General features: G+C 42.0%; 1 protein-coding gene across 1 annotated transcript in view; it reads left to right on the top strand.

Annotated features, from left to right (window-relative positions):
- The window catches only part of gipc3 (GIPC PDZ domain containing family, member 3), a 63,186-nt gene extending 44,218 nt beyond the window's left edge, over positions 1–18,968 (top strand). Inside the window, exon 6 of the mRNA XM_066696331.1 lies at positions 18,817–18,968. Within this exon, the coding sequence (XP_066552428.1) occupies positions 18,817–18,968 (152 nt within the window). The remainder of the gene's footprint in view (positions 1–18,816) is intronic.
- Positions 18,969–26,167: the final 7,199 nt, after the last annotated feature.

Raw genomic sequence — 26,167 nt, 5'->3', positions numbered from 1 at the left:
TCAAGAATGTATCTAGAATAAACTATACATAGGTTTCTCAGTTATTCTGGACAGTTGATTATGAACAAAATGTCTTGGTGACGGACAAAATATAATAAATGTATAGAGTCTGAGCAGTTGTCTGAAAATGTAGCAGAACATATGCGTGTACCATCAAAACTGTTATATCCAAAGCATGGGTAAAGGGCAGGGGGATGCAAACCACTTGTGTCAGCCATCAGTGGCTATGGGCAAAATCTCTTAGAAGTTCCCCCTGCCATTTTGGACACTTTTACTATACTTTTACTATACACAATAAATCATTTCTGTCATAATGTTTTATTGTATTATTATTTTGGCTCCTGAATAAATGTTGGTCTAAGAAGGAGCTGCCCAATACATTAATATTTTTCAAGGGGATTTCTACTGGTTTCTACAAATAGTCATCTGTTGTAAAATGGTAGAAATTTGTGCAGAACCCTGTGTCATCCAGAAGAATCAGAAACAAAAAGCCAAAATGGGTGAAAAATAATATGTTAGTAGTGATTGTTTGGGCAACAAATAAAACAAAATAAAACGATATTTAAAACAAAACTTGGCATATTCCCTTCAAATATTTTGGTAGACATTGCTAGTAGGATAAATCAAATATCCATTGTGAAACTATTGTGCACCATAATTCATTTGTAATTACATTTGTATAAGTATAATAATACCAAGTAAATGTTTCTTTTTTTTTAATGTTGAGTGAAAGTTACGTCCAATAAGAGAACCCCGTTGAAGATTTTTTTTTTCTTTGTGGCTGCTTCATATTCAAGATCATGAGTGAGTGGGTTCATTTGCATCCAGCAAAATGTTTATTATGTGGGATATTAAAACAAATAAAAGTAGGTCAAAGGACAGTGTATAATGTATGTCAGGGGTTTTCAAACCGGTCCTGGAGTACCCCCTGCCCTGCTGGTTTTTGTTCCAACCTAGGTCTTAATTACTTAATTGAATGGTATATTGCTTTGTTAGGTCAATTAAGGATTTAATTAAGACCTCAGTTGGAACAAAAACCAGCAGGGCAGGGGGTACTCCAGGTCCGGTTTGAAAACCCCTGGTGTATGTTAAGGGCCACCCCGTTTATTTTATGTGAGGAGGGGAATCTAGCAACCACCATTACGGCTCCCCATACAGGTTTGGACCAGATTCCAGGACATATGTAATCTTTTATTAATCTCTGCGTGCTGTAAAGGTATAATTAGGAGCATTACTAAAATGTTTTTATTGCTAGGTGCGATTAAAACTACCTAATATCCTATCTAAAAACTAATCCTAAAACTAATGCCTTCCCTAATAAGTTATCCTAATAGTTCACAATCAAGAAAGAAAAGAAAGAACAGGAAAGCAAGTCTGAAGCATCTTTGCAATGGCTGTCTTCAGGATCTCTCTCCATCTTCTCAGAAGACTCTGTGAAGATAAGTACCTTTCAAACAGGTTCACAATAGCTCTTGCTTCTCATATAGAAATCCCATTAACTACGTCTCTTTTTCCCTGTGCAGGAATCACTGCATGTCCAGCTGGCTGAGACCAGCCCATCATCATCCATAGGCCGCTTCAACACAGAAACCAGAAGTAAGTAAGTGATAGGGAGAAATTTTACTCCCTCAATAAACAGGCAGACAAGGAATACTTAGGACCCAATTTAACTGAAATAATACCAAAATAGTTTATTCAGCTACAACGAAGCGCTCCGGAGATGGTCAATCGGCAAGACACATTGAAAAGTTTTTCTAAAGAACATGCCATCATATGCAAGATTTCTCCCTTAGGTTGCTGGGCAACTAGATTACATCAATGAGGTTCCCCCAACTTGATCACACACATCTCCTCCTAAAAATCAGCTACACAGAACTACAGCACCTGTCCTCTCTGGAGCAATACACAAAGCTTAAATTCATACATGGGTTACACAATCTTGCTGCAACAATGGTGAGAATATAATATATTTGGCATTCAGACAGGACACTGTCCCACATCAGTAAGTAAGTGTATTCATTAACCTAAACTGTATTCACTGAGCTAACTATCTTTAATATTCAATTTTTTTTCCTCTAGGTCTGCAGAAGACCACGACAACTGCTATTCAGTAAGGGAGGACCCTGGGAGTAAAGATACAGCTAAACTCTTCTTACAGTTCAAGCAGTCTTTCTCTTGACCGTTTTAATAAATCACAATCTATACTTAGCTTTTAAACACTGCATCTTTGGATGCGCCCTTTCCTTCTCATTGTTCCTGGTCTCGTTCTGTCTCCTCCAACTGTCAGTCACACACTCTCACAGTCACAGACCACAGGAAACCTTGAGTTCAATGTCTTTAAATATGCAAAAGAATATGTCCCCCAAGCCCTGCCAGGAATATTCCATCCTGCAGTGCTTCCCACTCACAAGCAGATTTCTTTCTGTTTCATGTTCTCTTTACATGTCCTTAGAGCCTAGCCAGGGGTGGCACATTGGAGGAGGGGAACATTTAGACAGCAGAGACAGGATCTTGTGGTGGCTTAGGGTGCCCGGCTCTACCCCACCCGTTCCTGTGTAATCTTCCACCCTCCTGACCCCGGGTCTAGAACTGGGTCTCATTGCCCATCTTCACTTCAACGGCCATCTTCCTCTTGCCCTCTTCCCAGTGCACTGCCCGGTCTTACACTCACCACGAGCATGCCACCCCCGTACTCATCCTCGACATCTCACTTCTCTGTCTCTCTATCAGGTGCTGTGTCTCTCTCAGAACTCCTTTCCTGCACTCTGGCCCTGCTCTTATACACAGGGTCATATCAACAGGGGGAGTTGTATAGTGCTGCTGGCAGGGAGTAGGGTGTTGCCTGATTAGCACAGGTGTGTCTCTTGTTGCACTAAAACACAAACATAAAACTGGTGCATTTAATCAAATAAATTAAAAATATTAACAAACCAAGTAATAAAGAGAAATAAAAGATAAAGAACCATTAAAGTGCAGTGCAAACATCTAAGGAAATCAAAATAAAATAAGGTTTGGGCACCCTACCTGACATGTATGTTTCTTTCCATACTGCTCATATACATACATATTTAAAAAGAAGGTGTTGAATGCCCTGATAACACCAATGATGTGTATTCCTATGACAGTACAGTTAAACATATCTTTTACACATTCTGTGAATTTACTATGTATCAAGCTATGAAACATTTGTTCATTACTTTAAGTAAAAAGAAGGGTTTAATAGGTACATTTCTGTGTCATTAAGATATGCTGTATGCCACTGGTTGGCAAATCTTGCAGTCCTTGACACAGCTTAAAGCTCTTAATAAAGGGTACCTCATTTAAAAGGTTGGATAATAAGAAAGAAGTATTTGTCAGACAAGTAATCTCCCTTTTATTCTTGAATTTAAAAATCCTCTCTCCAGAGACAAAAGGAATATTTTGAAAGCTAAACAGATGTTCTCTCAATGGAGAGAAGCACAAGCCATCGTTTAAAGGGGTAACAAAAGGGAAAGGGAAACAGTAACTATGTTGTGTACTTTTTGCAGTGAAAGGTGTGGAACTTTAGTGTTGTAAGTAAAGGGAATAAACTGCAGATTGATGTAGAATCTGCAGTAAAATGCATCACATCACTTCATAATCAAATCTGTTTTCTATCAGAAACCTCCACTCGCATTCCCAGCTTTTACACTTTAATGAACCGTGGTCTGTATAAGAGATATTGGAATCATTCTTGATCTTTGTTAAACACAAAGAAATTCACATTGCTATCTGTACAGCCAATATTAGAAGTGTGTAGAGCAGTGTAGATATAAAAATAATAACTTGGATCAAAACAGAACTGGAGTTACAAAGTTTCTGATGGATCACAAATTAGTTTATAGGAACTGACAGCGTGGAGAAATCCATTGCTGAATATCTGTCATATCATATCCCATTTTGATTTTGCCATCAGAGCAAAGAGGTGGCAAAAGCTTCTCTGGTCGGATGAGATCAAAATTGAACTTTTTGGCCTAAATACAAACTCTGTGTGGCGCAAAGCCAACACCATCCCCACAGTAAAGCATGGTGGTGGCAGCATCATGTTATGGGATGTTGTTCATCAGCAGAGACTGTAAAACTTGTCAGTATTGAGCACAAGATGTTTCCAAATATAGGAAACTCCTGGAGGAAAACCTCCTTCAGTTTGTAAGAGACCTCAGACTGGGGTGGAGGTTTGCCTTTCAGCAAGACAATGATCCTAAACACATAGCCGAGGCAACACTGGAATTGATTAAAAAAAGGAAGCTGAGTGTCCTAGTCAATCCATTTTATAATCTGTGGCAATCTGTTAACCAACACTGCCCATCCAATTTGAGAGAGAATTTGGCCAAGAAGAATGGGCAAACATTACATGAATCAGATATGCAAAGCTGGTAGAGACTTAACCCAAAGATTGTAACACAACAAAATGCTAAAAAGTATTTTGGGGGTGAATACTTATGCAATCCAGTGTATACACACACACACACCAGTATTAAAAAACACATGGTATATAACTTTGTTTACACTATATTCAATGTAAGTCAAATGTATTAACTGTACATAAATACATGGGTAAACATGTTAATAATCTTAGTTTTTATTTTTAAATAGCTAGGGGTGACTGTCTTACTCACAAAATATCCCCTATTTAATTTCACACTCACCAGTAATAGTTACACTACCGGTCAAAAGTTTTAGAATACCTACATTTTTCCAGTTTTAATAGAAATGTACACTGTTTAATGTCTCAATGTATTCTGAAATTAAAGCTTGAAACAAATAAACAATTGGAGATAAAAAATAAATCATGGAATCGTTTTTGTTTAACAAAATGTGCTGACAAATCCCTCTGGTACCCAATCTGGTACCAAATCCATGGATCCAAATCCACTCCGTGGGGGTGGGGGGATACTTGGTCTGAGTAGAAATACAGAATCTCAGAAAATATTGACAATTGATCAAAACAAGACTATCCACGCTTTGGTAGAAGCAACACACACGTAGAGAGCTTAAAATGTCAAGATGGAAAACTCTGTTTACAGTTTGGTAATACACAACTATTTTACATAATTGGATCTGAACTTCTCTGTGCTTGATAATAATATATACTGGGTTAATCATTAGGTTGTTCTGAACAAAACAAGCCTATTTGCAAAGAAATCTGATTGAAACAGAGTAATCTGTGTCTGAATGAGTCACCTCCCTCGGAGCAGACTGCGCGTTTAATCCCAGGGCTCTTAATGATGGCGGGCAACACAGAAACTGTAAATTGGATGTGTCTGAGGATGAAACGTGCTGGTAGCCAAGAGCATAAGCTTTCAAATGATGTGTGTATTCTAAGAATACAGTGTAACTCCTATGCATAGGAGCTGCGCATAACACTGCCAAATAATGCTAAAGAGGATGTAGTAACACAGTATAGAACTTTGAAATGTACATTATTTTTCAGTTTTTGGTAACCTTAGCTTTGTTTATTAACCTCTGACAGTTTACCGCTTACCTTTGTACCATTTCAGGTTATTCACAGGACTTGAATTGCTTAAAGTTAAATAAAAACTAGAAAAATGGGGGTGTTCTAAAACTTTTGACTGGTAGTCACATGCTATGTATGTGCTTTGGAACACGGGAAGTGGAGTTTGGTGGGCTCTGCACATGTGCATGGTTAAATAAACATTGTGTTAATCAGTAGCTCTCTGTGTATCAAAGCATATACATCACATGGTGTCAGAAGAAAGTGGATTTAACATCAGTTGCGAGGAATATTAAATGATCTGAGGACAACATGGCAAAGTTTTCACCTGATAACCCTCTCAATTTTGCAAGGCCATCAGACTGGCCCAATTGGAGGCAAAGCCGAACATGTCTACAAATCATTTGTTTACGTGGGAGGAAATGAAAATGGGGATAGCTACGATGTTGTTCTAAAGAAATTTGATTAACATTGAATTCCCAAATGTAACGTGATATTTGAGCGAGCTAAGTTTCCCTCCAGAATTCAAAATGAGGTAGAATAATTTGAAGCCTTTATCAGACAGTTATATGAGCTGGGTGAAAACTGTGATTCCAGGGGCTCAGAAGGAGGAACAAATCTATGACAGACTGGTAATAGGCATTGAAGACAAACAGGTGTCACAAAAGTTGCAAATGCAGAGCGATCATACCCTGTGAACTGCTAATTGATATAGCTAGGCATTCAGAGTTGGTAAAAACACAAAATGCAGAGGGGGCTGTGGCTACAGAGCACGTAGAAGAGCTTCAATCTTTTAAGCAGATAAGAAAAGCTAAAAATAGCCACAATACCATGAATCAGCACTGCGAGCAAAGGGGGAAGGACAAATGCAAAAGATGTGGACGTGATCATGTGAAAACTGACCAATGTCCAGCCAGAGGCAAGAGATGCTTAAAATGTAAAAAGTTAGGCCACTTTGCCGCTGTTTGTCACTTTAAGTTAGTGCAGGAAATGGTCCAGAAAGAAGAAGAGGAAGACTCATTGTTTTTGGGCTCACTTACAGAAGACACATCTATTGACGCAGTAATCAATGATGATGAACCACCATGGTGCACTATAGTAGTAATATCCAAGATACCCCTGTATTATTTAAAATGGACTCATGAGCAGATACATCAGTGATGTGAGAAGCTACCTATGATAGCTTAATAAAGAAACCCCAGCTCAGACCAGTCAGAAATACTCTGCAAAGTCCAGGTGACCACAAGTGGGCAGTTTTTGCTAAAACATGCCCAGATTGGGAACAAATGGCAAGACTGTCATTTTAGAGTAGTAGTAGTCAAATCCAATGGACAAAATATACTTAGCCGTGCAGTAGCAGTGAATTTAGGCCTGATTAAACAAATTGAGGAAGTCAGTGTGTTTGGAGATGTGGACACACTAAGAGGTGATCCAGTGAAAATAGTGCTAAAGAATGATGCACAACCCTACAGTGTAACCACACCACAATGCATCCCTGTTCCCCTACTTCCTAAGGTGGAGCAGGAGCTTAAAAGAATGTAGTCAATGGGCGTTATAGAAAAATGTGAGTATGTGAGTGGTGTGCGCCTATGGTTCCAGTTGTAAAAAGAAATGGGAAAATCAGAATATGTGTCGATTTAAAAAACTGAATGAAAGTGTAAAAAGAGAGAAAATCATCCTACCAACATTAGATTACCTGCTTCCGAAGCTAGCCGGCACCAATGTGTTTTCAAGCTTAGATGCAGCGAGTGGATTTTGGCAAATCCCATTAGATGAGGAGAGTGCACGCCTGACCACCTTTATCACGCCACTAGCCAGATACTGCTTCAAGAGGCTTCCTTTCGGCATAACTTTGTCACCAGAAATCTTCCAAAGAAAGATGTTTGAGCTTTTGTTCCTCTTGAAGGAACTGTTGTCTATATGGATGACTTCCTGGTCTTTGGAAGATCTATGGAAGAACACACCTTTAGGCTGAAGGAAGTCATAGAGACAATTAGAGCATCTGGTTTGAGGCTTAACAAGGAAAAATGCAAGCTGTGTCAGCCAAAGCTGGACTTCCTGGGGCATGTGATTAGCAAGAATGGAATCACCCCAAGCCCAGAGAGAGTCAAAGCTATTTCCAATGTTGAGCCCCCGCATGAGACCAGAAACGGCAGCTGGGAATGATCAACTACATTGGCCGCTACCTGCCCAACCTCTCTAATGTTTTACAGCCACTGAATGAGCTACTTAAGTTTGATCGAGAGTGGGTCTGGGGTCCATAGCAGGACAAAGCCTTCACAGAAGTGAAGATTCTGATTTATTCAGCCCCAGTGCTGGAGTACTATGATCCAAAAAGGGCAACCATTAGTGCAGATGCTAGCAGCTATGGACTTGGAGGCATACTTCTGCAAGATCACAATGGATTACTAAAGCCTGTGGCCTTCTGTTCGAGGACACTGAACGATGCAGAAAAGCGGTATGCTCAGATAGAAAAGGAATTCCTAGCTTGTGTGTGGGCATCTGAGCATTTCTATCATTATCTGTGTGGAATCCTATAACCTCATCACAGATCACAAGCCCTTGGTGACACTTATAAATGTGAAAGATTTAGACAAAGCACCCATTCGCTGCCAAAGACTCCTCATTTCAGTTTAATCCTATGGCAGTGTATGTCCCAGGAAAAGACCTAATAACTGCAGACGCGCTGTCAAGGCACCCAAGCAAGGACTTGCAGCCAGGCGACCTAGCAACAGAGGTACAAGCATATGTGGATGCTGTAGTCGAAAATGAGATGGTGAGGAAAACCATACTGGAACAGATCAAAGATGAGACAGCCAAGGATGATCAGTTGCAGCGAGTGCTGAGCTACGTAAAAAATGGTTGGCCAGAATACATCAAAAGTGTGACTGCTACTGTAAAGCCTTTCTTTTCCAGAGCGAGGACTACTTGGTGAACTTAATGGACTGTTTAGACGGGCAACCAATTTATTGTCCCAGCCAGCATGAGAGCTGACATGAAAGGCAAGATCCACCAGGGACATCAGGGTCTCACCAAGCGCAGAGAATGCTACAAGAACTCTGTGTGGTGGCCAGGCATTGCAAATGACATCAGGGAGCTCATACAGTCGTGCCAGCATTGCAACACGCACAGACATACTCAGAGTAGAGAGCCCTTGATAACAACCCCTTTCCCTGAGCTACCTTGGCAAAAAGTTGCAGCTGACCTATGTGAGTACAAGGGGAAGAGCTATCTTATCGTTGTCGATTATTATTCAAGATGGCTTGAAATACTCCATCTACCCAGGACAGACTCAGAGACTGTCATAACTAAACTGAATGGTGTTTTCATTCGGTTCGGCATACCAGAGACAGTCCTAACGGACTACGGACTGCAATTTTCTGCATGTCTCTCTCAGTCCTTTGCCACAGAATATGAATTATTATTATTATTATTATTATTATTATTATTATTAATAATAATACAACTTCCAATTCCAACTTCCAACATACATCATGGAAAGTAAAGCTAAGTGCCGTCAAGATGTAGGGTCACAGTCAAGGGCTACGGGAAAGGAAGCAAGGAGGAAAATCATCCAATAATGCAAGAAGCATGCAAGAAGGAGCGGGCTCTGGAGAGGAGGCAGGTTAGTCTTCTGGCACCAGAAGAGCGCAGTGTTCTGGAGTGGATGTATGGAGAGACGAGGGACTGAAGGTACTTTGGTGCAGTGCGGTCGAGACAGCGGTAGGTGAGGGTCAATGTTTTGAACGGAATGTGTGCTGGTATCGGGAGCCAGTGGAGGGAGCTGATCAGTGGAGTAGAATACCAGACAAGCCGCAGAGTTGATGAGCTGGAGCGGGTGGGTAGTAGTTGCAGGCAGGCCGGCCAGGAGGGAGTTGCAGTAGTCCAGGCGGGAGAGGACCAGTGACTAGATGAGCAGCTGAGTTGAGTAGTTACATTACATTACATTATTTGTCATTTAGCAGATGATCTTATCCAGGGCGACTTACATTTGTACCCATTTATACAGCTGGGCATTAAGTAAGTAATCTAAGGTGCGTGTCAGCGTGGTGATGTGCTGGGTGTAGGAGAGCGCAGGATCGAGGGTGACTCCTACATTTTTAGTGGAAGAAGAAGGAGAGACTGTGGTGGATTCCAAGGGGATTGAGATGGATAGATCAGCAGAAGGTGAGGAAGAGTGGGGGAAAAACAGGATATCTGATTTGGAGAGGTTGAGCTTGAGGTGGTGCGAGTGCATCCAGGTGGAGACAAACAGGAAGTGATGCGAGAGGGGATGAGACGGTCAGAAGAGGGAAAAGACAAGAAGATCTGGGCATCATCAGCGTAGAAGTGGTAGGAGAAACATTGGGATGTGATGAGGGGGCCCTGGGATCGAGTGTAGAGAGAGAACAGGAGGGGGCCCAGGACGGAGCCTTGGGGTACGCCTGTGAGGAGTGGCTGGGGGGTGGATGAGGAACCTCGCCATGTCACTTGGTAAGTCCGGTTGCTGAGGTAGGAGGAGAACCAGGTGAGAGCAGTCCCAGAGATTCCAAGGTCAGCGAGGCAGGAGTGGAGGATGAAGAGGAAGGGGAGTAGGGAGACAGGGCGGTAGTTCTGAGCAGAGGTGGCGTCAAAGGGTTGGTTTCTTGAGGAGTGGGATGACAGCAGCTTGTTTAAATGCAGAGGGGAAACAGCCAGAGAGGAGGGAGGAGATGAAGGGGAGTAGATCAGGAGCGGTCGCTTGGAGGAGGTGAGAAGGGAGAGGGTCCAGGGCACACGTTGTAGGTTTATGACGTAGGAGGAGAGCGGAAATGTCAGAGACCGAGAGAGGTGAGAATGAAGAAATGGAAGCTTGGTCGGTGGGAGGTTTGGGTGTGATGGGAGAGGAGGGGGGATTGTTGAAGAGCTTGCGGATGTCTGCGATCTTGGAGGAGAAGAAGGAGGCAAAATCATCAGCAGTGAGAGATGAGGGAGGAGGAGGGGGAAGGGGGGCAAAGAGGGAGAAGAAGGTGGAGTAGAGTTTGCAGGGGTTGTTGACAGTGGATTCAAAGAGTGATTGGAAGTAAGATTTCTTGGCTGAGGTGAGTGAGGAGGAGAATGTAGACAGTAGAGAGTGGTAGAGTTCGAGGGCAGCTGGGAGTTTGGTCCTTTTCCACTTCTGTTCAGCGGCACGCAGACTAGTTCGTGTTGAATGGAGAACAGCAGAGAGCCATGGCTGAGGAGGGGAGGGACAGGCAGGATGAGACGTGAGAGGACAGAGAGAGTCAAGGGAGGAGGTGAGGGAGGAGAACAAAGAGGAGGTAGCACTGTTGACAGATAGATGTGAAAAACAGTCAATGGAAGGTAAGAGGGTTAGGGCAGTGGAAGCAAGGGTGAAGGGGGAGACTACAGCAGAAGGTGACAGAGGGAGTGGGTGGAGTGGGGAGCGAGAGGAGGGAAAAGGAGAAGGAGGGGAAGTGGTGGTCTGAGATGTCCATGGGTGTCACGGAGAGTGTCATGTCACTTCAAGTCCTCATTACCCCCACTCCAATGGCATGGACGAGCGGGCTGCTCATCCAGACACTGGTCCTCTCCTTCCTGGACTACTGCAACTCCCTCCTGGCCGGCCTGCCTGCAACTACTACCCGCCTTCTCCAGCTCATGCAGAACTCTGTGGCTCGTCTGGTATTCTCTCTGCCCCGATTTGCACACGCTACTCCACTGCTCCACTCCCTCCACTGGCTCCCGATACCGGCATGCATTCAGTTCAAGACATTGACCTTCACCTAACGCTGTCTTGACCACACTGCACCAAGCTACCTTCAGTCCCTCGTCTCCCCATACATCCCCTCCAGACCACTGCGGTCTTCCGGTGCCAGAAGCCTAACTCTGCCTCCACTCCACTCCCCTTCCTCGAGAGCCCGCTCCTTCTCATCCCTGGCCCCTAAATGGTGGAATGACCTTCCCACGGAAGTCAAAACAGCAGAGTCCTTAAACCTCCTTCCGGTGCTTACTCAAGACACATCTTTTCAGACAGTACTTGTAATATTAGTCCTTTTATTCTCCTGTAAGATAGCACTTCACAACATTTTACCTTGCTTCTTGCATTACTAATACTTGTATAATTGATTCCCCCCTTGCTCTCTTTCCCGTAGCCCTTGACTGTGACCTACCATCTTGATAGCACTTAGCTTTTACTTTCCAGAATGTATGACCTCACTTACTGTACTTACCTGTGTAAACTGGAAGTTGTAAAATGTATTATACTTTGAATTGCTTTGCATAATGTAAATTGAATTTGTAATGTTTGATGCCTTGTACTTAACTGTATTCTTGCACTTTGTATTGCACTTATGTTGTAAGTCGCCCTGGAAAGCCTGCCAAGAAATAAAAATAATAATAATAATAATAAAGATTGCTAAGTCCATTTCTCAAGTCAACCCTCACCTCGCTCTCCTAAGTTATTGGTCACACGAAAGTCTGGCAAAACTTATTATGGGCCGAAACATTTGAACAACCCTGACAACCTCACGGAGAACCTTAAACCTGCCTGGCCAGACCTTAACAAGGTCAAAGACAGTGATGCGAAAGCAAAGCAAACCTATGAGAAGTTCTACAACTGGAGACGCTCCACCATGTCTCTCCCACCCCTTGCCTCAGGAGACAAGGTCAAGCTCGATGAGCAAAAGGCCTGGACGACGACAACTGTTGTACAACACCAGGAGACTGCTCTGCGCTCATTCATTGTCAGGGCAGAGCATGGGGACACAACTGTAGACACATCCAGCTGGTGAACAAGGAACACCCAGCTGCTCCGGATGAACACTCTAATACTCCAGTTAAGCAGTGTGTTGCCCAAGGAGAATCACCACCTTGCCCACTTCAGGGCGACCCCAGTGCAGAGAAAGGGACTGTTGATAATGAACCTGTGAGTACAAGATATGGCCATGTTGTAAAGCCTACTTTTCGCCTCGATTTATAGATTTGGGATTGAAACCTATAGGGCAGAATAAACCCCTGTTCATCCCAAATGGGTTCAAAGGTAGTTTACCCAAGACCTGTGGTTTACAGATGTCACGTGATATGTATATGCTTTGGGACACAGGAAATGGAGTTTGGTGGGCTCTACACATGTGCTTGGTTAAATAAACATTGTGTTAAATCGGTAGCTCTCTGTGTATCATTTAAATACATATGCTTGGATAGTATTAAAGCATAGAAATCACATATTCAGCCTATATCCTATATAAGGGGGATGTTTCCATGCATGATACATTTGATATTAGTTTAAAGTTTTACATGAAACAGAAATGGTGGGGTATGTCCCTTTCAATTTTAACAGGAGAAAATGCACTCAACAGTGAGAAAACCGCTTATTCCAGACGGGGTATATATATTGAACAGAAGGGTAAATGCAATGGCGGCTTGTATCCATATACAGTGAGGGAAAAAAGTATTTGATCCCCTGCTGATTTTGTACGTTTTCCCACTGACAAACAAATGATCAGTCTATAATTTTAATGGTAGGTGTATTTTAACAGTGAGAGACAGAATAACAACAATACAATAAAAAAAACGCATTTCAAAAAAGTTATAAATTGATTTGCATGTTAATGAGTGAAATAAGTATTTGACCCCTTCGACTTAGTACTTGGTGGCAAAACCCTTGTTGGCAATCACAGAGGTCAGACGTTTCTTGTAGTTGGCCACCAGGTTTGCACACATCTCAGGAGGGATTTTGTCCCACTCCTCTTTGCAGATCCTCCCCAAGTCATTAAGGTTTCGAGGCTGACGTTTGGCAACTCGAACCTTCAGCTCCCTCCACAGATGTTCTATGGGATTAAGGTCTGGAGACTGGCTAGGCCACTCCAGGACCTTAATGTGCTTCTTCTTGAGCCACTCCTTTGTTGCCTTGGCTGTGTATTTTTGGGTCATTGTCATGCTGGAATACCCATCCACAACCCATTTTCAATGCCCTGGCTGAGGGAAGGAGGTTCTCACCCAAGATTTGACGGTACATGGCCCTGTCCATCGTCCCTTTGATGCGGTGCAGTTATCCTGTCCCCTTAGCAGAAAAACACACCCAAAGCATAATGTTTCCACCTCCATGTTTGACGGTGGGGATGGTGTTCTTGGGGTCATAGGCAGCATTCCTCCTCCTCCAAACACGGCGAGTTGAGTTGATGCCAAAGAGCTTGATTTTGGTCTCATCTGACCACAACACTTTCACCCAGTTCTCCTCTGAATCATTCAGATGTTCATTGGCAAACTTCAGTGGGCCTGTACATGTGCTTTCTTGAGCAGGGGGACCTTGTGGGCACTGTAGGACGGCGTAGGCAGCACTGTAGTAGTGGTTAGGGCTCTGGACTCATAACCAGAAGGTGTATAAATGGGTACAAATGTAAGTCGCCCTGGATAAGAGCATCTGCTAAATGACATGTAATGTAATGTAATGTTACCAATTGTTTTCTTGGTGTCTATGGTCCCAGCTGCCTTGAGATCATTAACAAGATCCTCCCGTGTAGTTCTGGGCTGATTCCTTACCGTTCTCATGATCATTGAAACTCCACGAGGTGAGATCTTGCATGGAGCCCCAGACCGAGGGAGACTGACAGTTATTTTGTGTTTCTTCCATCTGCGAAGAATCGCACCAACTGTTGTCACCTTCTCACAAAGCTGCTTGGCGATGGTCTTGTAGCCCATTCCAGCCTTGTGTAGGTCTACAATCTTGTCCCTGACATCCTTGGACAGCTCTTTGGTCTTGGCCATGGTGGAGAGTTTGGAATCTGATTGATTGATTGCTTCTGTGGACAGGTGTCTTTTATACAGGTAACGAGCTGAGATTAGGAGCACTCCCTTTAAGAGGGGTTATTCTGTCTCCTCACTGTTAAAATACACCTACCATTAAAATTATAGACTGATAATTTCTTTGTCAGTGGGCAAACGTACAAAATCAGCAGGGGATCAAATACTTTTTTCCCTCACTGTACTATATATTAGGTTAGCATACATATTGTTGTTAAAATATATCCGCATAACTGCAGTTCTCAAGTTGAGCATTCACTGTTGTCACATCCAGATATCGCCTAGAAATCCATCTATGTATACTTTTTTATTTAGGATTTAATGTGTATTCTAATGTATGCATTTTGCAATCGAAGTTCGGATATAATCAGTACAGGTTTTCAATAAATCATGCATCTTTCTCTCTCTCTCTATATATATATATATATATATATATAGCTCTGGAAAAAATTAAGAGACCACTGCAATTTTTTCTTAAATCAGCATCTCTACATGTATGGCAGCCATTCCATTCCAGTGTCTGTTGAATTCCAACACAGGCAGACCTCATTCTACTGAATGAGCTACTGATTAGGTGATCACCTGAACCAAATCTTATTTAACGAGGTAAAGTATAATAACCACTGCTGTGGTCATCACTATTCTCGTGCAATAGGACCAACTGGATGGCAAAAACAGTGCTAGTAGTACCTCAAAAATAATTGGAATCAACAAATAACTATTGAACATGCCAAAAGTTTTGAGTGAGGAAAAGAAGGGTTCAATTCTGGCTTTACTGGCAGAGGGATACAGTGAGCGTCGGGTTGTTTCCATCCTTCAAATTTCAAAGATGGCGGTTCATAAGAACAAGGTCAAGCAGCAGACATTGGGGACAACAAAGCTACAGACCAGCAGAGGGTGAAAACAACAACTCATTCGAATGTCACTCGACAACTGTGGGATGAAATCAAGTGACCTACAAAAAGAATGGCAAACAGCAGCTGGGGAGAAGTGCACGGCGAGGACAGTTCGAAACAGGCTCCTAGGGGCAGGGCTGAAATCGTGCAAAGCTAGAAAAAAGCCCTTCATCAATGAGAAGCAAAGAAGATCCAGGCTGAGGTTTGCAAAAGACCATAAGGATTGGACCATAGAGGACTGGCGTAGGGTCATCTTCTCTGATGAGTCCAATTTTCAGCTTTGCCCAACACCTGGTCGTCTAATGGTTAGATGGACACCTGGAGAGGCCTACAAGCCACAGTGTCTCACACAAACTGTGAAATTTGGTGGAGGATCAGTGATGATCTGGGGGGGCTTCAGCAAGGCTGGAATCGGGCAGATTTGTCTTTGTGAAGGACGCATGAATCAAGCCATGTACAAGGTTTTCCTGGAAGAAAACTTGTTTCCTTCTGCTCTGACAATGTTCCCCAAGTCTGAGGATTGTTTTTTCCAGCAGGACAATGCTCCATGCCACACAGCCAGGTCAATCAAGGTGTGGATGGAGGACCAGCAGATCAAGACCCTGTCATGGCCATCCCAATCTCCAGACCTGAACCCCATTGAAAACCTCTGGAATGTGATCAAGAGGAAGATGGATGGTCACAAACCATCAAACAAAGCTGAGCTGCTTGAATTGTTCCACCACAAGTGGCAAAAAGTCACCCAACATCAATGTGGAAGACTGGTGGAGAGCATGCCAAGACACATGAAAGCTGTGATTGAAAATCATTGTAATTCCACCAAATATTGATTTCTGAACTCTTCCTAAGTTATTATTAGTATTGTGTTGTTTAAAACTGAATATTAACTTATTTTCTTTGCATTATGCGAGGTCTGACAACACTGCATATTTTTTGTAATTTTGACCAGTTGTCATTTTCTGCAATAAATGCTCTAAATGACAATATTTTTATTTGGAATTTGGGAGAAATTATGTCAGTAGTGTTCTGGAAATAAGATCTGGAGTCGGAAGTTCTAATCAGATTTTATTATGTGCACGGGGAAAAACAGCAGAACACAGCAACAGAAAGTATTCAACAAGTATAATGCTGTTTTTCCAAAGAGTTCAAGGAACTACAAAGATTTTATTCCCATTTTGGGACATACCTTCAAGGGGTTTGACATTTTACAAGCAGTGTCTGATTGGTCATCTAAATAACTATGATAGTAATTTAATTGGCATTCTAAAATAAGCCTACCCATCTCATCAATATTATTACAATTATTACTCATAAATAATAATTATTATCCTCTGAATTGCCAGCTACATCTAGAAGGTCATTTGCCGATAACAAAGATAGGTTTTAAACAATTAAACTCTAATAAGAAACAAGTAGAAAATGTAATAAGGGATAAACTAAAAGGGAGTAAATGAGAAGTGAAAAGAGAACAGGTTCTCATAATTCATGTGAAAAGAATGCAGGCAAATTAATAGTCACTGTGAGAAAACTACAGAGGCCTGTTATCAGCAACCATCAGTCCTGTGTTCCAATGGCATGTTGTGTTTGCTAATCCAAGTTTATCATTTTAAAAGGCTAATTGATAATTAGAAAACCCTTGTGCAATTATGTTAGCACAGCTGAAAACTGTTGTTCTGATTAAAACAGCAATAAAACTGGCCTTTATACTCGTTGAGTATCTGGAGCATCAGCAATGGTGGGTTCGATTACAGGCTCAAAATGGCCAGAAACAAAGAGCTTTCTTCTGAAACTCGTCAGTCTATTCTTGTTCTGAGAAATGAAGGCTATTCCATGTGATAAATTGCCAAGAAACTGAAGATCTCATACAACGCTGTGTACTACTCCCTTCACAGAACAGCGCAAACTGGCTCTAACCAGAATAGAAAGAGGAGTGGGAGGCACCGGTGCACAACTGAGCAAGAGGAAAAATACATGAGAGTGTCTAGTTTGAGAACAGACGCCTCACAGGTCTTGAACTGGCAGCTTCATTAAATAGTACCCGCAAAACACCAGTCTCAATGTCAACAGTGAAGAGGCGACTCCGGGATGCTGGCCTTCTAGGCAGAGTTGCAAAGAAAATTCCATATCTCAGACTGGCCAATAAAAAGAAAAGATTAAGATGGGCATAAGAACACAGACACTGGACAGAGGAAGATTGGAAAAAAAGTGTTTGAGTGTTTGAGGTGTTCAGATCATAAAGAAGAACATTCATGAGACACAGACCAAATAAAAAGATACTGGAGGAGTGCTTGACGCCATCTGTCAAGCATGGTGGAGGCAATGTGATGGTCTGGGGATGCTTTGGTGGTGGTAAAGTGGGAGATTTGTAAATAGTAAAAGGGATCTTGAAGAAGGATTGCATTTTGCAACGCCATGCCATACCCTGTGGATGGTGCTTGATTGGAGCCAGTTTCCTCCTACAACAGGACAATGATTAAACTAAACAAAGCAACTGGGGCTTGCTTGTAGTAGTTGTAGTAGATACTCAATGATACCGAAATACTTTAACATGACTGCTATAAAAAACAAAACACTTTTTGTTTTAAAACATAGCAATACCTCCAGTATATTAATCACATATAAATTAATTCAAAGACCCAAAACACAGCTCCAAACTATGCAAGAACTATTTAGGGAAGAAGCAGTCTGTTGATATTCTGTCTATAATGGAGTGGCCAGCACAGTAATCGGATCTAAACCCTATTGAGCTGTTGTGGGAGCAGCTTGACCGTATGGTATGTAAGAAGTGCCCATCAAGCCAATCCAATTTGTGGGAGGTGCTTCAGGAAGCATGGGATGAACTTTCTTCAGATTACCTCAACAAATTGTTTATTATGAAAGGCTTTAGAGAGTCAGGGCACACTTAAGGGCAGTCCTTTAATATGGTTCCCTAATTGATTTTACACAATCAGTTTACAATAATTTATACACAACTGTGGTGAATAACAAGTCCATATAAGGAAACGTGCAACCAAAGCAAGATAGCAAACACTTCTGTTTTCGTAGTTTTAGAGTAGATTTGTTGGTCAAAAGGACTAAGGATCATAATCTTTTAGATTTGTCTGCAGCTCTATTTTTTTAAAGAATACATTCTTGCTTCAGTGAACAGTTTGATGTAAGAGAGTAAACAATATATTTTTATTTGATGGAATGAAGTAATGTATTATGGTTTTATTTTTGTTTTGTGTGAGTAATGTTTTTTAGACAAATACGGGCAAGCACATTTTTGATGCTTAGTATTATTATATTATTATTAATGATTTATTTATTAGCAGATGCCCTTATCCAGGGCAGCTTACAAAACATGTAAGTAATGTTGTTAATGCATTTTACTAAGGGATCTATAGTACTTTATATGTGTAATGCCAGGCAGCACTGTGGAGTAGTGGTTAGGGCTCTGGACTGGTAGGTTGTGGGTTCAAATCCCAGGTGGGGCAGTTCTGTTGTACCCTTGGGGAAGGTACTTCACTTAGATTGCTCCAGTAAAATACCCAGCTGTATAAATGGGTACAAATGTAAGTTGCCCTGGATAAGAGTGTCTGCTAAATGACAAATAATATAATGTAATGATATATTTAAAACCTTTGTAAAGTTCTTAAAGCTTTACATACCACAGTAAAATAGTTTTACCATTTTTTCTTTCAGCTGCTACCATAGTGGAAGCAGGGAAAGACAAGAAGAACCCAGATGATTTTGCTGAGGCTCTAGATTCAGTGCTGGGTGACTTTGCTTTTCCGGATGTGTTCCTTTTTGATGTCTGGGGGGCAATAGGAGATGTGAAAAATGGCAGAGTGTAGAGATTTGGGTTCCTGTTAACATTGAAAAAGGGTCCCTCATTCATGCTGAAATCCACAATTGAAAATCTCCACCACAGTTATGCACTGTTATAACATTATTTCAGTTGGAATTTGTCATCTTGGCTGCAGCCTGAGACTGATCTGGAGTTTAAAGTCTACAAATCTGAAGAAAATAGACAAATATTGTAATACCACATATTACCAGTAGAAAAGAATGAGAATGATGCAGAATATCTTAGCATCGTATCATCAAGATTTCTTACATGTGTTTGGTAGCACTAGCTTCATTTTGAAACACCATATCATTCTCAGTCTGGAATAGGATTGAAAACAGTATGTATAATTCCAACTTGATTATGGAAACATGAAAATGTGTATTGTTGAAAGTGGAGCAAATATGAAAATGTGCAAGTTATATTAAGTATTTGAAAGTGATTTTAACTAATTTGCTAGAGTTTAAAATAATGATTAGCCGATCAAAGTATGCAATGTGTGAGTAGACAAAGTATTAAAACAAATATTGAGAGTATGAAATTTGGACAACTTTTATTTTATAAATTATGTTCTTACTGTCAAGTCAAGTCACTTAACATAAGTGTTAAGAATGAATGCACTGTAACAATTATATATTCTACCCCAACAAATAGTGTTTGTTTCTTTTACAGTTACAGAAAACAACTTTGCTTCTAAGGCTGCCTTGGAAGAAGGATGTTTGCATTCTACCCATTCAAATATTGAATTATTATTTCTCAGAACATAGGCTAATTCTTAAAGTAAGGGGAAAACATGAGTATATATTTTATATAATACCAAATACTAACCTAAAAAAACCTTTTATTTGTAGCAAACCTTTTTTGTGATGGGAGCATGGCCTAAACGAGAAACATGTTGCAATGTCTGTTTATTTTCTATTACACCTCATATATGAGAGAGGAACAGTTCTGTATAACAAAGCTACCTATTAGCCACAGTGCTGAAGTCACCAGGGTTAGATTAACAAATTCTGGGCCCCTGGGCACAGATGCCTTGTGGGCCCCCCTCCTCCCAACTCCACCTCTGCTGTATATGAGTTGTGTACATCATTTGTACATCACAACATACTCAGCACAACAACAGATATAGTACAACATTACCAACCCCTCAAGACTACATCTGAAAGTAAAAGTTGAGTTGCAGAAGTCTTGTGTTGTAGTTAAACTTTTAACAGTTTTATGATTAGTAGTGACTATATGTGTTATGTATGCAAGGTAGATATTTTCCCTGCAGTACATGCATTAGCTCTACTTTGAAAAACCAGTCGATTTTCCTCATCAATTCTCCCTCATTGGCTAATACATAAGAGATGGGGAGGGGGGGGGGAGGAGTCATTGAAAGTGACCAAAAAAGTATTTTCAAATACAGTCAATTAGTAATTGTCAAACAGGAAACAATGTTTAAGCGTAGGTAATGAATAAAGAACTCTGAATCAATATAACTCAGTTTAGCAAGGTTTTACTTAAACTGGAACAGGGTATTTGTATACAATCTCCGTCTCTTGCTACAGTCCAGCTTTCCACTACTTCATTATTTTGGCTCTCCCCTCTACAACCACAAGGCTTATAAATTAAACAGAAACTACCCCTTCCCCTTTACATAAAATATACAACCAAATTAAATGTATGGAGCATATACAGTGCATCCGGAAAGTATTCACAGCGTTTCACTTTTTCCACATTTTGTTATATTACAGCCTCATTCCAAAATGGATTAAATTCATTATTTTCCTCACAATTCTACAAACAATACCCCATAATGACAATGTGAAAGAAGTTTGTTTGAAATCTTTGCAAAATTATTAAAAATAAAAAACAAAAAAAGCACATGTACATAAGTACATGCTCAATACTTTGTTGAAGCACCTTTGGCACCAATTACAGCCTCAAGTCTTTTTGAGTATGATACTACAAGCTTGGCATACCTATTTTTGGGCAGTTTCTCCCATTCTTCTTTGCAGGACCTCTCAAGCTCCATCAGGTTGGATGGGGAGCAATGGTGCACAGCCATTTTCAGATCTCTCCAGAGATGTTCAATCGGGTTCAAGTCTGGGCTCTTGCTGGGCCACTCAAGGACATTCACAGAGTTGTCCTATAGCCCCTCCTTTGTTATCTTGGCTGTGTGCTTAGGGTCGTTGTCCTGTTGGAAGATGAACCTTCGCCCCAGTCTGAGGTCCAGAGTGCTCTGGAGCAGGTATTCATCAAGGATGTCTCTGTACATTGCTGCATTCATCTTTCCCTTGATCCTGACTAGTCTCCCAGCTCCTGCCGCTGAAAAACATCCCCACAGCATGATGCTGCCACCACCATGCTTCACTGTAGGGATGGTATTGGCCAGGTGATGAGCAGTGCCTGGTTTCCTCCAGACATGAGTTCAATCTTTGTTTCATCAGACCAGAGAATTTTGTTTCTCATGGTCTGAGAGTCCTTCAGGTGCCTTTTGGCAACTCCAGGCGGGCTGTCATGTGCCTTTTACTGAGGAGTGGCTTCCGTCTGGCCACTCTACCATACAGGCCTGATTGGTGGAATGCTGCAGAGATGGTTGTTCTTCTGGAAGGTTCTCCTCTCTCCACAGAGACACGCTGGAGCTCTGTCACAGTGACCATCGGGTTCTTGGTCACCTCCCTGACTAAGGCCCTTCTCCCCCAATCGCTCAGTTTTGCCGGGTGGCCAGCTCTAGGAAGAGTCCTGGTGGTTCCAAATCTCAGCTCTTTACCTGTATAAAAGATACCTGTCCACAGAAGCAATCAATCAATCAGATTCCAAACTCTCCACCATGGCCAAGACCAAAGAGCTGTCCAAGGATGTCAGGGCAAAGACTGTAGACCTACACAAGGCTGGAATGGGCTACAAGACCATCGCCAAGCAGCTTTGTGAGAAGGTGACAACAGTTGGTGCGATTATTCGCAAATGGAAGAAACGCAAAATAACTGTCAGTCTCCCTCGGTCTGGGGCTCCATGCAAGATCTCACCTCGTGGAGTTTCAATGATCATGAGAACGGTGAGGAATCAGCCCAGAACTACACGGGAGGATCTTGTTAATGATCTCAAGGCAGCTGGGACCATAGTCACCAAGAAAACAATTCGTAACACACTACGCCGTGAAGGACTGAAATCCTGCAGTGCCAGCAAGGTCCCCCTGCTCAAGAAAGCACATGTACAGGCCCGTCTGAAGTTTGCCAATGAACATCTGAATGATTCAGAGGGTGAAAGTGTTGTGGTCAGATGAGACCAGAATCGAGCACTTTGGCATCAACTCAACTCGCCGTGTTCGGAGGAGGAGGAATGCTGCCTTTGACCCCAAGAACACCATCCCCACCGTCAAACATGGAGGTGGAAACATTATGCTTTGGGGGTGTTTTTCTGGTAAGGGGACAGGACAACTGCACCACATCAAAGGGACGATGGACGGGGCCATGTACCGTCAAATCTTGGGTGAGAACCTCCTTCCCTCAGCCAGGGCATTGAAAATGGGTCATGGATGGGTATCCCAGCATGACAATGACCCAAAAATACACAGCCAAGGCAACAAAGGAGTGGCTCAAGAAGAAGCACATTAAGGTCCTGGAGTGGCCTAGCCAGTCTCCAGACCTTAATCCCATAGAAAGTCTGTGGAGGGAGCTGAAGGTTCGAGTTGCCAAACGTCAGCCTCGAAACCTTAATGACTTGGGAGAGGATCTGCAAAGAGGAGTGGGACAAAATCCCTCCTGAGATGTGTGCAAACCTGTTGGCCAACTACAAGAAACGTCTGACCTCTGTGATTGCCAACAAGGGTTTTGCCACCAAGTACTAAGTCAAAGGGGTAAATACTTACTTCCCTCATTTACATGCAAATCAATTTATAACTTTTTTGAAATGCCTTTTTCTGGATTTTTTTGTTGTTATTCTGTCTCTCACTGTTAAAATACACCTACCATTAAAATTATAGACTGCTCATTTCTTTGTCAGTGGGCAAACGTACAAAATCAGCAGGGGATCAAATACTTTTTTCCTTCACTGTATAGACAGGTGTGTGCCTGTCCAATCAACTGATTTTACCACAGGTGGACTCCAATCAAGTTGTAGAAACATCTCAAGGATGATCAGTGGAAACAGGATGCGCCTGAGCTCAATTTTGAGTGTCATGGCATAGGCTGTGAATACTTATGTACATGTGCTTTTTAATAATTTTTTTTAATTAAATTGGCAAAGATTTCAAACAAACTTCTTTCACGTTGTCATTATGGGGTATTGTTTGTAGAATTTTGAGGAAAATAATTAATTTAATCAATTTTGGAATAAGGCTGTAACATAACAAAATGTGGAAAAAGTGAAGCGCTATGAATACTTTCCGGATGCACTGTACTTACAAAACGCATTGCTGCTACACATTATTCTAAAATAAATTATCTGCTAAATTCAGATGATTGCTTGGTAGGCTACAGCAGCCAATGGAAAGGTAACAGCACTGTAGGCTACATTAGCACTAAACAACCACAGCAACAACAATGTGCCAGAACAACATACAACAACCTTCAGGATGCAGAGTGATGATCACAAGAAAACACTTGCAACTAAATTGAGCAACTGAATCCTGCATAGTCTGTAAAACCATCAATTGCAGCACAAGCAATCTGATCACCTGTATATATAATTTACCCATTGATGAAGCACCAATTAACCAAAGTAGCATTTACCAGGCAATGATGTAATCACTTTCCTAAGTGTTGTAAGTCACCCTGGATAAGGGTGTCTGCCAAGAAATAATAATAATTCACATAATTGTCATACTCATCAAACCATTCAGTGACCCCTCGTGCCCTGTGGATGGGGGCATTGTCATCCTGGAAGAGACCACTCCCATCAGGATAGAAATGTTTCAACATAGGATAAAGGTAATCACTCAGAATAACTCTTTAATGATTTGCAGTGACCCTTCCCTCAAAGGGGACAAGTGGACCCAAGCCATGCCAGGAAAATGCCCCCCACTGCATAACAGAGCCTCCGGACCCCCTCACTGTAGGGATCAAGCAGTCAGGCCTGTACCATGCACTTGCCCACTTGTCGAGAATATGGTGAAGGATGACTAATTTGACCATATAACTTTTTTCCACATCTCTGTAGACCAGTGCCTATGGTGCCCCAATACTGACCCCTCTTTCAAAGTCACTTACCCTGTTTCCACTAGTCACATTCAGGTGCACCTCAGCGTGGCCGGGCTGTAACTGTACTCCTAAACTATGCCCGGCAGCGTTTCCATTCATTGTCATGAGGTACAGCTGCCCTAGGAAGTGACTGTGAGACATGAAAGATCAAAACGCATCCTGGGACTGAGATTTAGTGTTTTAAACTGGAGGCTGAAATACCTCTAACATTAAAGTGCAATAAACTTTGGGCTGAAATGTTTTTACGATATCTAACACAGTCTTATAATATAAGTTATACCAGATATTCAAAAGTACAAACCGGGACACATTGAAACAAAAGAGTTACTAACAATATGTAAAACAAACGACATCACTTAAAATTTCATCTAGTTTATATTGTTTACCAGCGCATCGTAAACAACCGTGTTACTTCTCCCTGTATCATGATCTGATTAACATTGACAATATAGCTAAATTTAAGTATTCTAGATATTCTCCCTTATTATTTATCTGTGGGAAAATGAACTGCATTATTAAATACAGTGCGCCTGGGTTGAAATCTGTCCCGTGTAGCCACTACATATCTATACCATGAAATACACCGATCAGCCATAACATTATGACCACCTGCCTAATATTGTGTAGGTCCCCCTTTTGCTACCAAAACAGTCCTGACCCGTCGTGGCATGGACTCCACTAGACCTCTGAAGGTGTGCTGTGGTATCTGGCACCAAGACGTTAGCAGCAGATCCTTTATGTCCTGTAAGTTGCGAGGTGGGGCCTCCATGGATCGTCCAGCACATCCCACAGATGCTCGATTGGATTGAGATCTGGGGAATTTGGAGGCCAAATCAACACCTTGAACTCGTGATTCATCAGACCAGGCCACCTTCTTCCATTGCTCCGTGGTCCAGTTCTGATGCTCACGTGCCCATTGTAGGTGCTTTCGGCAGTGGACAGGGGTCAGCATGGACACCCTGACTGGTCTGTGGCTACGCAACCCCATACACAACAAACTGCGATGCACTGTGTGTTCTGACACCTTTCTATCAGAACCAGCATTAACTTTTTCAGCAATTTGAGCTACAGTAGCTCGTCTGTTGGATCGGACCACACGGGCCAGCCTTTGCTCCCCACATGCATCAATGAGCCTTGGCCATCCAAGACCCTGTCGCCGGTTCACCACTTTTCCTTCCTTGGACCATTTTTGATAGGTACTGACCACTGCAGACCAGGAACACCCCACAAGAGCTGCAATTTTGGAGATGCTCTGACCCAGTCATCTAACCATCACTTTTTGGCCCTTGTCAAAGTTGCTCAGATCCTTACGCTTGCCCATTTTTCTACATCAACTTTGAGGACAAAATGTTCACTTGCTGCCTAATATATCCCACTCACTGGCAGGTGCCAAGATAATGAGATTATCAGTGTTATTCACTTCACCTGTCAGTGGTCATAATGTTATGGCTGATCGGTGTAAATAATAATGATAATGTAGTATCGAATTAATGCAAAACCAAAGCTATACACCATTGTGTGATTGTTTAATTTTAGGGTTTCCTTTCACACCTTGCTTTATATTTAGAGAGCAATGACACTAAATGTGCTAGGCACGACTGGAATCCCGGTCGACCACCCAGATCCCTACGCCTACAGAGACTTCTCTAGCAGCTGCGGCTAGATCTGCCTCTTCCTACGGTACTAGGAGTGAGAATTTTCACCTGCTCTCTTACACAGCAAGACTTGAAGCTGAGCTTCTTCAGCTGAGTTGAAGCTGGTTTCTTTAAAGACTGTGTTTTTGGTGGCCACAATAATGTGAGTAAGCTTCATGCACCCTTAGTATGCCACTTTGCAGGTGATGACTTTGCTTTGGCCATCCCAACAGAGCCTGTGTCATTGGATTGTTGACACTATTGCCATGGCCTATGAGTCTGTTGACATCCCAGTGGCTGAGCACTTGGTGGCTTTGTTTTGGGCCCTTTTTCATGGTGCCCCTTTTACTGCCTCAGGGTAGGCTTCCTAAATAGTTGGACTCCCTTGA

This window comes from Amia ocellicauda, chromosome 22 (genome assembly GCF_036373705.1).
Source record: "Amia ocellicauda isolate fAmiCal2 chromosome 22, fAmiCal2.hap1, whole genome shotgun sequence".
NCBI lineage: Eukaryota > Metazoa > Chordata > Actinopteri > Amiiformes > Amiidae > Amia > Amia ocellicauda.
This window is presented reverse-complemented; position numbering and strand designations above follow the sequence as displayed.